The sequence below is a fragment of the Stigmatopora nigra genome, chromosome 10 (assembly GCF_051989575.1).
Source record: "Stigmatopora nigra isolate UIUO_SnigA chromosome 10, RoL_Snig_1.1, whole genome shotgun sequence".
In the NCBI taxonomy this organism is placed as follows: Eukaryota; Metazoa; Chordata; class Actinopteri; order Syngnathiformes; family Syngnathidae; genus Stigmatopora; species Stigmatopora nigra.
The window spans coordinates 2,655,216-2,668,487 of record NC_135517.1 but is presented as its reverse complement, the minus strand read 5'-3'; the positions used below and the strand labels follow the sequence as shown (position 1 = coordinate 2,668,487).

The 13,272-nt window shown below is 36.4% G+C and overlaps 1 protein-coding gene across 1 annotated transcript; it reads right to left on the bottom strand.

Annotated features, from left to right (window-relative positions):
* Positions 1-260: 260 nt before the first annotated feature.
* Positions 261-10,730, bottom strand: LOC144203329 (protein Wnt-2b-A-like). The gene is made up of 5 exons (XM_077726721.1): positions 10,393-10,730; positions 6,396-6,616; positions 4,818-5,095; positions 3,582-3,846; positions 261-1,304 (listed from the first exon to the last, which is right to left on the bottom strand). Exons 1-5 carry the CDS (start codon positions 10,713-10,715, stop codon positions 1,075-1,077), a joined length of 1,317 nt encoding a protein of 438 aa, XP_077582847.1. The 5' UTR covers positions 10,716-10,730; the 3' UTR covers positions 261-1,074.
* Between the last annotated feature and the right edge of the window lie 2,542 nt (positions 10,731-13,272).

Here is a 13,272-nt window from a genome sequence, read left to right as displayed (position 1 = left end):
GAATTTCTTGGCAGTCTCCAGAATTGATTGCTCCGTGTACAGATTTAAGACACGCTGTGGCGGAAGTCAAAAGCAGCTCCACAACATAAGCAACTTGCCAGAAAAAGTTCTGCTTTTAGCAATTTTGTCCAAATGTGGTTCGTCAAAAAAATGAATTTGTCATATACTTGTTTTGTCAGTTTCGAGATTTTTGCGGGTTTTTTCTTTCACACAACCCGCCATTCTGTCTCAATCGTTCACAAAAAATAAATGTTTTTTTGTTACTGTGACACGTTTAATGGTGTCTGCCAAAGTTTTGCAGTTTTTTGAGTCCAAAATAGTCGGAATATTTGGAAATTTAGTTCGTAACCACAATGAAAATATTCAAGTGTGAAGAGAGATTGAGAGAAAATATTAATGTGGATAGAAGTGTCGTTTTTGCGGATTTAGAGGAAGCAAAAATAGGAACAAAAACAAGGGACAAGAAGTAGAAACGGACAAAAAAAATTCAATGAGGCGTCAGAAAGGAAAAGTGCGAAAACAACAAGTGTCCAATGTCAACACAAAACGGTGCATTTTTTCACTCTCTCCTCTTCGGATTTTTGCCAAAAAATGGTTGGAGTCCATTGCAGTCATTTTTAGAAGCACTTTTTTTTGCTTATTAAGTGGAAAAGTCTGTCAGTGTTTATATAAAAAACAAAAATATAATCCCCATGGATTTGCTAAACATGAGGGATATTATCAGTACAGTGAACTGTTTTTTAAATCACTTTTTTGCATTTTTTGAAGGAAAAAATATTTGACAAAATTTTTTCGGTGACAAAAAAATTCAGTAGACGTTTTACATACAGATGAGTCTTAATAGGGTTGAAGTCGGGTTAAAATGTCGATTTGTTCCATTTTTCTTTCAAAAAAAATGAAATTCACTGTAGTATCTTCAAAAAAATGATCCAAAAAATTCCACAAATTGTCCCAAAAACATTTAAGCAGCTCACGATCACCACCAACTGGACATTTTCCAGTTTCAGTGTCGTTAATTGACTACTAATCCTTCGCCAAATGTTTTTATTACGGAAAAAAAATCCCATCATGGCTTTAGGTCAAATCCAGCCAATCAGGTCGCTTGTGAGGCTTGCAAGTGTGGATGTCCACTGTGTCCTCGCAATCATTACACTTGACTTTGCAGCACCATTGGAACTTGCACTCGCATTGACTGAGGCGTTTAAGGCGCATGGTGTCGTAGCCTCGACCACAGCACATCACTTCGCAGCCGTCTGTACCTCGCGAGGATTTGTTGCATACTCGGCCTGCTGTGCCCAGGGAACCTAGTGAGGAAGAACCAGTGTGGTTGAATAACGTTCTAATAGGATAATAGAATTTTTTTTAAGACTGAGTTTGAAATTCATTTATAAAGTCATCTTAAACACAGCATGATTTTTCAATGTAAGCTTATGTTACTCTGCCTTATTATTCTACTCTTGATAAATTCTTAATAGCCTTGACATGGGAAGACAACAGACTTTTTGTCATGTGATCTAGCAGTTACCACATTTTCTCGCATATAAGCCATACCCTTAAAATTGTCTTAAAATGGTTGAATTGTACAATTTCTCGCGTATAAGCCGCCCCCTGATTCACAATTTTCTCCTCCATATTGATGGTTTTAATAGGGAGTACAAATGTGTTACTTTGAAGGGAAAATCTTAAGAAAAATCATCGCATATGGTATTTTATAAGATACTGTATAAATCGATTGCTGGATTGCAGATTCATAAAGGGAGTTGCCTGCTTGTAGACAAATTTTAAAAGGAAGTCAGGTGAGCAGTACAACCAGGAAATGTGTCTGTAGCGGTCTAGTTTGTCATCCCCAGGTAAAATGGTGACGCCCTGAGTGACCAAAAGGAGGCACAAATAAGTGAGTATTTTTAAGATTTAAAGTTTTTTTCCCTTAAATTCATTCATAGACATCAAAATATATTTTTAAAAGTGTTTTATCTGTTTATCTTTTCTCAATTTCAAAATAAATGACCACATTGTCTTGCCTTATGACATTTTATCTTTGTCACTTTGCAGTTTCGTGCATGTCCAGTCTAATTTATGCGCATATAAGCCGTACCCTCGATTCAGTCATCATTTTTTGGAGTGACAAATACGGCTTATATACGAAAAAATACAGTATACCTTGGTGTTTGAGATATTGTTATCAAATAATGCTACAATATCGGCTTTCCTACAGACTGTACAGTCCAAATACTCCCTGACCCGAACTCTAAAAACCTACTCAGGTGTAAAGATCATATACCTCTTATAATGACCTAGCATCCCTGATGTTTAAGCACAGAGATAAAAGAAGATATTTCTCCTCAGGCTGAAAGAGATCCCTCTTAAAAGTGACCAATAGAAGGATTTGAAAAATAAACCAGTACGTATCCCCAGGCTTTGAATTCCTACACAAGAGAGATTAACACCAAAGAGGCGTCTTGAGCTCCTTTTTAAGATCCCCTTTTTAACAACCCTGTCCGTAGAGTCATTACATCGGTTCTCAGCGATCATATTCACTTTAAATGTGTACCAGGTCATCTCAAAACCGAACTGGGAAGCCTTCACGCTCTGTTAAAGGATGTGGATGTGAGCAGGGAGACAGATCCGTAACAAGGCAAAGCAAACGGCAGGAACTAAAGCGGATGGGAAAGGGCAAATCAGTGGACTTTAAGCTGTGATGGAATGCAAACCTTCACTAGACGCCTCTCATTTTCCGATGTTTCTGGGTGCCTCTTTTCGGAAAAGATAAACACAAAAGTATATCCAGATATCAATCTAAATCTTCTAATGTTTCACCAACACATTTAAGGTTATTAATGATCGAGGACTATTGCAGTAGTTGTTGTGCAGTACTTTTGCAGCTATATGTTTTTAGATAACGTGTTTTCTCGTATATAAGTCGCACTCGTGTATAAGCCGTACCCTTAAAATGGCCTTAATATTATTGAATTTTACAATTTCTCGAGTATAAGCCACCCTGATTCACAATTTTTAACTTCATGGTTTTAATATGGAGTACAACTGTGTTACTTTGAAGGGAAAATCTTGACAAAAATTATTGTATGTAGTATTTCTGAGATACTTTATGAATCGAAAAGATCTTCTGTTGGATTTCCAAAAGTTGCCTGCACATAGAAAAATTCAAAAAGGAAGTCATGTGAGCAGTACAACCAGGAAGTATGTCCATAGTTGTCTAGTTTGTCATCCTTAGGTAAGATGGCGGCACCCTGAGTGAGCAATGGCCGGCTAAAGTGACTTTTTTTTGCATTTTTTGCAAGTTTTTTTCTTGAACTTCATTCATACACGTCAAAATTAATTTTGTTAAGCGTTTTGCCTATTTATATTTTCTCTATTTTCAAATAAATGACCATATCGGCCACATTGTCTTGCGTTATGGCGTTTTGTGCATGCCAAGTCTAATTTATGCGCATATAAGCCATACCCTCGATTCTGTCATAATTTTTTCAGTGACAAATATGCCAGAAAATACAGAGACACATTCTTAAGTGAATTCCTTCCCTAATCTACCCATTAAATTGTATCCAGGATGTTTCCAATACCTGCCGCTCGATCCATGAGGCAGTAGTCCGGCGAATTCTCCACATAGACCAACTCGTTCTTAGCGCTCCCCTTGAAGTCGCGTTCCGCCACCATGAAACCAGTACCATCCTGATTCATGGTTACCTCCACGGCTGTATTGTACTTCTTTCGCAGGTAGTCCCCAGTCCGTCTGAAGTCGGACATGGCCAGCCAACAGGTTCTCATGGAGCATGAACCGCTGACTCCGTGACACTTGCAGTGCAGCTTCATGAAGCGTTTGACGGCCTGCAGCAGAGGTCAGAGTTGACAGGGTGTTAAGTCTGTTGTATTGCGCCCGTGGCCAAGGCGGGATAGACCCTGCTAGGTATGCTATCTTTTTTTTTCAAAGGGAAACTATGGACTGTGAGATTTATTCAAAGGTATTGGTGAAAGGGACATAGCCTTATAGTGGTGAAAATAGGGTAATTGCTATTGACTTCCAGGTATTCACTAAACAGTCACCTCTAGAGCCAGCCATTGTTGATGTTTTGGATTTTTTTGTATAAAATCTTGCAGTGGGGGAGTAGCTATATGATGGAAGATTTTGTAAACTAAGATGGCATCTGCATATTTAACAGTATTGTTTCAGTTCAGACGTTTGTGTTTTTTTAATATCCGACAGTGGTGGTTTTTATTTTTTTCCATATATAAGGCGCACTGGATTATAAGGCGCACTGTCTATTTTGGAGAAAATTTAAGACTTTTAAATGCGCCTTATAGTCGTGAAAATACGGTATACGGATTTTATAGTTTCAAATTGCGTATGTCGTATAACAACTTTTGTATGGGATTTTTTAAAGTACGTTTTTTTGTAAAACCGATATAGTTTTACCCATTTCGGCTCTAATCCGGATCGTCTCGGTTACTGGTAGCAAACAAAAACAACATCATCCGCTGCTCATATTGTTATGATATGCGCTATATAAATATAGCGTGTCAGCAAGCAATGTACCCAGATAGTCAAGCTATCAGCATCATACAGCGAAATCTACAAAATCTTTAATTTAGTGCCTACTGATTAGCCACCAGGTCTACTTTGAAGAAAAATTAAGACTTTTAAGTATGCCCTAGTTGTAAAAATATGCTGCATTGCATTTTATCGCTTAATAAGGGGAATTGCAATCATTAATAAGGAGAGCAATTCCCCAAGATTGACATCTATGCTATATTCCCATAGGGATTTAACAGCATCACTTTAATTAGACGGTGAAACTTACCATTCTTCCACAACGGTTGTTATGCAGGTTCATTAGTGCCCGAGCGTCCTTCACCATCCTCTCTCGGGCATCTACAAAGGCCTTGGCGAACTTGATACCATAGTTGATGTTGTCACTGCATCCGCCCCAGTCAAAGTTACCCTGGTGGTCACTAGCTTGGCCGCGTTTTTGCTCATCACAGTCGCAGATCTTGATGTCGCCTTGACTGCACGCTCGGGTAATAGCGTAGACCACCCCAGCCGACGAGATGGCGTAGACAAATGCGGCTTCTCGACTGCCTGGTGACAACAGTATGGATTGATAGGTGAGTATAGTACTTTTATATAGAATCAATACAGTAGAATTGGGAGCAGCACATTAGTCTTCCTCAGTTAGATCTGTTCAATCTGTTTCTTTAAAGTGCTTTCTTTAATTTTTTGAATGAAGACGCTAAGTTTTTTTGACAGAATAGTGAACATGGCTGATTTTATTTTGAAAAAAACTATGTAGAGTTGTTGTTGTTACTCTAAGTAATCTTGCTTTTTGAATAATGTACTACAGTTCTTTACATTGGGACTGGTAGTCAATCACATAGTTGATTTTATTGTGAAAAAAACTATATAGAGTTGTTTTTGTGGGTCTAATTAATCTTGCTTTTTGGATAATTTACTACAGTTCTTTAAAATGACACTGGTAGTCATTCACATATTAGTTTGTTACAGTTTTTAAGTCATCTGAACCTTATTTTTGTTGGGTCGGTTTAGTACATTGTGACTTAAATAGTCGATAAAGTAGTCTAAATAGTTAAGTTGTATAGTGGTGATTTCTATATTGAAGTTCTTTTACAAAATAAGGTATGATCTTATATATAGTATTCTCAAATAACCAAACAGTCATATTTCCTATTATTAATATAGATAAATCATCTGGCATTGTCAATACAATTTTATTTGTCCCTGAATTTCCACTAATATGACATATTAATATTATAACTTGAAGTGGAAAGATCATTGGCTATTGTTTGGATGATTAAATACAATATTTAAAGCAATTACTGCCCAAGCCGGCCCTAGCAACATGTCAGCCATGACATCACAGCCCAACCAACTCTCCTTCCACCTTGTGCACATGTGGACGCTTTCTCAGTCACTACTTTGTCTTTATCTCCCCAAAAAATGAGAGAACATTTAACACCCATACACCTCAACCTCCCATCTCCATTTGGCGCTAACGCAAACCAAGTAGAACACAAGCGATACGTCAGCCCGTCAAGCTTTGTCCGGCTGCCAGAAACATCTCCCCAAATATTTACATCTCCTATTACTGTTTATATATCACCAGTGTGGATCTCTCTATTTCCCTGCTTGTTATTTCCAAGAGAAAAATCCACTTTCCCCCTTTTTTTTCCCCAGAGGAACCAAAAAAACACCCTCTTTTGTGTTTATATACGGCAGAATTATTCATGAGACGTCTATTCATTATGTGCTTATCTGATGCTAGTGGAGAGACATTTACAAGGGTGATTAACTGGAGTGTCTCACACACACACGCCTTGGAAAACAGCCACATTCCCCATCCCAGTTGCGCCGAACGACTCACTTCGTAGCATCACCCTGCCAAACACGGTGTGGTCACGCTCCAACGTACTGCAGTTCCAGCGTTGATGCCTGAACTGGTGTTGGCACTCTTTGATCCACTCTTTGGCGCCCTCGCCGATGGACTGCATCAAGTCCGGGTGACGTTGGCAAAGTTGACGTTGCTTGTTGACCAGGCCTGGGATGTTGTCGCAAATCACACGAGCACCCAGTGCGCCGATGTACCTGCGAAGGGAGGACGGTATTTTTAGCTTAGAGATAAATTGGTGGGGGAAAAAGTCACAATTTGGGTAGTAGCACAATTTTTATCTAGTACTTATCTACTTATACATGTGTTTAGACACAAATTTGGCAGAGAGGGCAGCTTAGACGTGATAGATTGTCAACAAAAAGCACCAAATGAAGCTTTTCAAAATCAAAAGACAGCTTTGCCAAGCAGCTGTGAGATTTGGAGATAAATCTGCGGGCTAAAAAGTCATGACTTGGGCAATAGCGCAGTTTTCATCTAGTACTCATTTACTTATAAATGTCTTCATACACAAAATTGGCAGCTCAGATGTATCAGTTTGTCAACAAATGGTGCCAAAACAAAGCTTTTCAAAATCAAAGGACAGCTTTGCCAAGCAGTAGTGAGACTTTAAGGTAAATCAGTGGGGTAAAAAGTCACGACTTTGGCAGTTTTGCAATTTTCATCTAATAATTATCTACTTATATATCTATAAAAACAAAATTGGCAGCTCAGATGTGTCCGTTTGTCAACAAATAGCGCCAAAACAAAGCTTTTCAAAATCAAAGGACAGCTTTGCCAAGCAGCTTTGAGACTTGAAGATAAATTAGTAGGAGAAAAAGTCCAGACTTGGGCAGTAGTGCAATTTTCATCTACTAATTATCTACTTATATATCTTTAAAAACAAAATTGGCAGCTCAGATGTGTCCGTTTGTCAACAAATGGTGCCAAAACAAAGCTTTTCAAAATCAAAGGACAGATTTGCCAAGCAGCTGTAAGACTTGAAAATAAATTGGTGTGACAAAAAGTCACAACTTGGGCAGTAGTGCAATTTTTATCTAGTACTCATCTACTTATAAATGTCTTTACACACAAAATTGGCAGCTCAGACATGTCCGATTATCAACAAATGGTGCCAAAACAAAGCTTTTCAAAATCAAAGTACAGCTTTGCCAAGCAATTCTGAGAGCTCATATATCTTAGATGCGATATTAACATTAATGCATTCATTTTCTGAATAGCTTTATCCTCACAAGGGTCACTTAAGCCTATCCTAGCTGACCTCAAGCCAAAAGCGTAGTACACCTTGTATCAGTGACCAGCCAATCACAGACCACGAGAACACAGACAACCGTTGACACTCACAGTAATACATAGCTTCAATTTCTTGTGTTTAGCACCCCTCAAATGGCCTTGCTCGATGCCACATTGAGGATATAAGACCGCTTAACAAATTCCATCTGGCTTGTGACGGACATATTGCTTCCTACTCCGCGTATTAACCAACTCCGACACCTAACATAATCATAACATCTATTTCAATGCTTGAAGGCCATTCACATGTCGGTCGGTGTACACAGTAGGAGCCAAAAAGCTTATACATCCTCACAAGAGTCCCTTTAAACGTGGCATGTCGCACAGTTTCCACTCCCGTTATGGCTGTGGCTCCTCTCAGCGTAACGGTGTAGCCTGGCGCTAAAAGCTTAGCTTGTGTTTATTGTCTTGTTCACAGTGGTCTTGCCAAAAGGTACTTCAGGATATACACTTGGACAGAGACATGTGGAAATTAGTGTTTCCATATTTTAAAGGGGTTTTGGGCAATTTGGGTGAATGACTAGGGTGCAATTTATTTGGGGGTGCATAAAGGCAATTTTTTCCCAATTATATTACCAGTTGTCTAGTTTATTATCCCTCATTTCCATGTTAAATTAGTGGCATAAATCTGCAAAAAAAAAATTCTGGGACATTTTATTTTTAATTTTATGTGGAGACCAGAAAAATCCTGTTTTAGGATCTGTCTAATTATCCAGAACATAATTTAATGACAAATGTAATAAGGATGAAATATGTTAAACATCTGGTAAAGTGTTAGCACTAAGTTTAGATTGTGTTATTTTATTATTAGTAGTATTTTTTTAGTTTACTATAGTATTCTAATCAAGTTTTATGGTTAAGGGTTTGTATAATTTAGGTTGGTGTTTATATTTTGGCATGGTAATACTCTTATTTTGGGTAAAAAAATGTGTTTTTGGCTAAAATTATATGAAAGAAGACCTTTGTTTGTATTTCTGTGTGTTTTTGATGAACATAAATAGCTTATACACTAAAATATATTCTCATAAACATAATGAATGAAACTGAATGAAATATAGATGTTTTTCTATCGATATCATATGTCCAATATTTGAGTTATATTTAAATTATGTGCATACATTTTTAAACATTTTGCCTTTCCCATAATACTTTCATGGTATGAGTAAAACTCAAATGTCAAATATGTATTGCTGCCTCCTACTGGTGACTGAAGCTTTTTCACTTTGTCGCAAATTTAGGATTCACAGTAAAGCTGCTTAAGATTAAAAAATATAATAGAAAATAAAGAACCACTTATATAGTATGGAATGAGTTAAATTACTCTTAAAAGATCGTAAATAATTTAAAAAATGTTTTTGTCGGAAATCGTTCCTCTCATTTTCATTTCTAGAAGCTCCTCCCATCAACAAGAATAATTCAACGGCTTAACGATGTTCAAGTAGCTCCGCCCCTGGTTGTCATGGTAACAAATGAGGCCCAACAGACAGCCAATCACAACGTGTTCTACATTTGACAGGTTACCCAACTAGTCTTGTGGTTTTTGTCTTTTTTTGCAGATTTTTCAAGCTTGGAAAGAAGCCATTTTTTCATGCATCGTTGCTCACAGCTGACACTTTAACTTAAGATGGATGAGACAAGATGGTGGTAGGGTGGGGGTGATGTAGAACCTCCCACTATGCCATTTATCTTAATCAAAGCACAGGTCAAAATATTCGAGACACCTGCACACCCTTAAGTCATCTGCATGTGTATTTGTGGGTAAATCTAAAATATTTATATTTTTCATAGTTGTTAATAATGCTTGTACTGTAATTCAGGTGGCTTAATATATTATTGCTGTTTATTAAATTACTTTATTTTTGTGAGTTATAACAAAAATTATATTTTTTTTTTCTAATTTGCATTAAAATTGAATGGTAAGATGACAATAAATGCCTTTTTAAATTAGGTTTTTTATTTTTAGGTTTAATATTTTTTTATGTTTTCCTTATATTTTCTTGCTTAATCAAATTGTAATTATTTATGATATTATATTATTACATATATTCTATACTGTTTATCCTCACAGGGGCGCTGGAGCCTACCTGGAGTACAACAACCATTCACCCTCATTGGAGCAATTTTAAGTGTTCAATCATTCAAACAGTTACCCAGAGAAAACCCACACAGGCCTGGGAAGAAAATGCTAAACATTAATATTCTAAGCATCTATATTTAATAGCTTTCTCTGTGTTAATCATTTTATGAGTTACTTTTTAAATGTGGGTTATCACATTCCTATTTATTGAACTTTTTAATGCATATTTCTGTATATTACCATGTTTTGAGTAATTATTGATTTTAAATGATTTACACTGTCATTATTTACTTAGCAGGATGAAATATGACTTATTTTAGGATCATGTATATAGTTTTAAAGTTTTTTTATGAGTAAAACGATAATAATTAGAAGTTTCCTACTTCTTTGGCAGGTAAGAGTATTTTATTATATTCCTAAAACATTTTTGTCATTCTTGCATATTTAATGTATACTTTTCATCACGCACATTTGACAAAGTAATCGATGCGCAACTTTCAACACACGTACGCGCAATAATACAAAAAAAAACCATCTCTTCAGGCTTCAAACATGCCATTTTTCTCCACATTTTATGACAAAGATCACTTGAAGACGACTTACCACCAAGATGAATCCACCCTGGGCGTGCAAACAAGCAGCAACCAAACGAGAAGACACACTTTCGCTTTGGAGTTCCGACGCAGCCTCCTCACGCCCATCGCGGAGTCCGAAGATGACGCGCTCATGTCTGGTCGCCACTCGGGACTCGACCGGCGTCCATCGCTGATGACGACCTTCCAATAACCGACCACCGACGATCTCAAAACCGCTCGTGAAACTCCATCAACACCAACTTCAGTCCGGTAAGTCCTCAATTCTCGTTCCAATTCCCGTTTTTTGGTCCGTTTATTAACGTAGAACGCGATCCATGACGTTATTGTCATCAAACTATGTGTCTAGTGCGAGAATGAAGATGCGTTTTCCCCCCCTGGGTGTCAAATGTGTGTAATGGGATGTGACACACCCACATTCTCCGCCCACAGTGACCACCCCACGTTAGAACCAAACCCCAATTGCTTTTAATAGTTGGATAACTTTATTCATCATGGATTTGGGAAATGTCATTGTCACAGTAGCAAGAGGGTGAGAGTACAGACACAGAAAAATACATTTTTAGACATAAATAGATAGGTAATAGGTAAGTTAACAAATAAATACATGAATAAATAAATACATATATGAATAAATATATAAGTGTGTTGCTGAAATAGGAAGGTTTTGGGGTAAAAAGGTATACAACAAGGGTGTCCGACGGTTGGTTTGCGGGCCGCTTTAACGTCAACTTGATTTAAAGTGGGCCGGACCGTTTTAGATATAATATTTAGTTTTATTTTTTTATAAATGGATTAAAAGTCCTGAATATTCAGGTTTTTATAGATATAAAACAATGTTTATTTTAGCTTTTTATATATATATATATATATATATATATATATATATATATATATATTTTTAGATTTTACAAAATTATTTTTGAACTAAAAACACTGAAAAAAATTGATTAAAAAATGACAATTATTGATTTAAAAGGGGGAAATCAGCAAATATAATATACATCTATACTATACACTATACTTTAGGTATTTTTTTGTAAAACGGGTCTAATATTTATATAATATTTAGATTTTTTTAATAAATGGATTAAAAGAACTGGATTAAAATCCCTGAATATTCAGTTTTTAATAGATCTAAAACAATGTTTATTTTAGCTTTTCTTAAGATATATTTTTAGATTTTACAAAGTTATTTTTGAACTAAAAAACAGAAAAAAATAGATTAAAAATTACAATTATTGATTTAAAAGGGGGAAAATCAACAAATATAATATCCATCTATACTCTTCATTTTAATTTGATCCTAAAACATAAAGTCAGCACTCATGATTTACTTTCCCGGGCCACACAAAATGATTTGGCGGACCACATTTGGCCCGCGGGCCACCACTTTGACACCTGTGCTCTAAAACATCCCAACCTTCACTTGTTAATACATCTACCGACCAAGAATTCTCAGTGAGCTCATGGGAATCAGTATTCTAAATAAAGTAACTTGATGAAGACCACCGCCGTCACCCTTTTGCTTTATGACTTTGCACAATGGCTGCCCTACAATGAAGACATATGATCGCACGGCGGCGAGTTCAAGGTTTTGTCCTGACCGCCGCCCGCCGTCTGACATTCCCAACATCCGATGGGTCTCCCCTTCGCTTACCCTTTCCCCGTCCCCCCCAAATTTAGCTCAGGGCCATGAGAGAAGCCTAAAATAGGAACTTCGGACCCCCCACTTGTCTCTGGGATCCACCGGAAGAGCACAGCTGGCGGTAGAAGGCGACATAAAGATGCTAAATTTGTTTGACAAAAACCAGAAGTAAGAAAAATATGAACAAGGTTAAGATTAGTACTTTATATGTAAATAAATGCTATGGAAACTAATGTTGGAGACAGAGAAAACCATGAAATCGGCATCCTGGGGGTGCTTTTCACTACAGGGCCTGGACAGATTGCTATGATAATTGGGAAACCAAAATCCAGATATTTTGAGGCCAATACTGAAAACAGTCCAAAAAAAAACAGAAGAACCTCAACAACAAAATGGTTCCAGAATACTTGTGATACCTTAATGTGACCTCAAGAAACTTTTCCCCCACCAGCAAAACAAACAATAATAATATTTTCAAAAGTCCAAAGTTCAAGATGCAAAAACTGACATTTGTTTTAGTGTAAAAATCAATTCTGGTATGAAAATGTGTCAAAGTGGGAATCTTTTTCCTGATTTTCGCACTTTTTAATCAATAATTGTAATTTTTAATCTTTTTTTCTGTTTTTAGTTAAAAAAACATTTTGTAAAATCAAAAAAATATATTTAAAAAATCTAAAGTAAACATTGTTTTAGATCTATAAAAAAGTAAATATTAAGGGCTTTTAATCCATTTATTAAAAACAAATCTAAAGTCTGACACCCATTTTTTTATCTTATTTTTCTTTCTTGCAGAATAATAACAAAACTTGCAATGGCTCATCCTCAATCAAAGATCATCAGACCAAAAATGAGGCCACTTTAGAATTTTGGACAACAAATATTCGATAGTATTGTCGGAGATTAAGGACTAACACACAAAAACTGAATACATTTAAATTATAGACATTTAACAACAATAGATACGCACAATTTCACTGTTAGGCTTTTCTGAATCGACCGATTCAAAGTGTAAGAAACTCAATTTTCATGGTTTGGCGTCATCTGGTGGCCTTGGAAAGTAATGCACAAACATTTAACATTACATTTTTTCAAGAGTTGGAATCTATGACAATAAGTCAAATTTTTTTTCCAGATATTTAATCAATATTGATAGACTGCTTTTCTCCATGATTAACTATGTATTTATGAAATATAGTAGTGTATATATGTGTACTGGGGATCAGTGTAGCATGTGAATATCAT

Excerpts from the sequence above, each read along its gene's own strand:
- LOC144203329 (XM_077726721.1), bottom strand. The coding sequence starts at position 10,715 with ATGACAATAACGTCATGGATCGCGTTCTACGTTAATAAACGGACCAAA. Across the intron at positions 5,096-6,395 it reads TGGCAGGGTGATGCTACGAA|GCAGTCGAGAAGCCGCATTT; the intron begins GTGAGTCGTTCG and ends TGTTGTCACCAG. Across the intron at positions 1,305-3,581 it reads CCTCATGGATCGAGCGGCAG|GTTCCCTGGGCACAGCAGGC; the intron begins GTATTGGAAACA and ends CTTCCTCACTAG.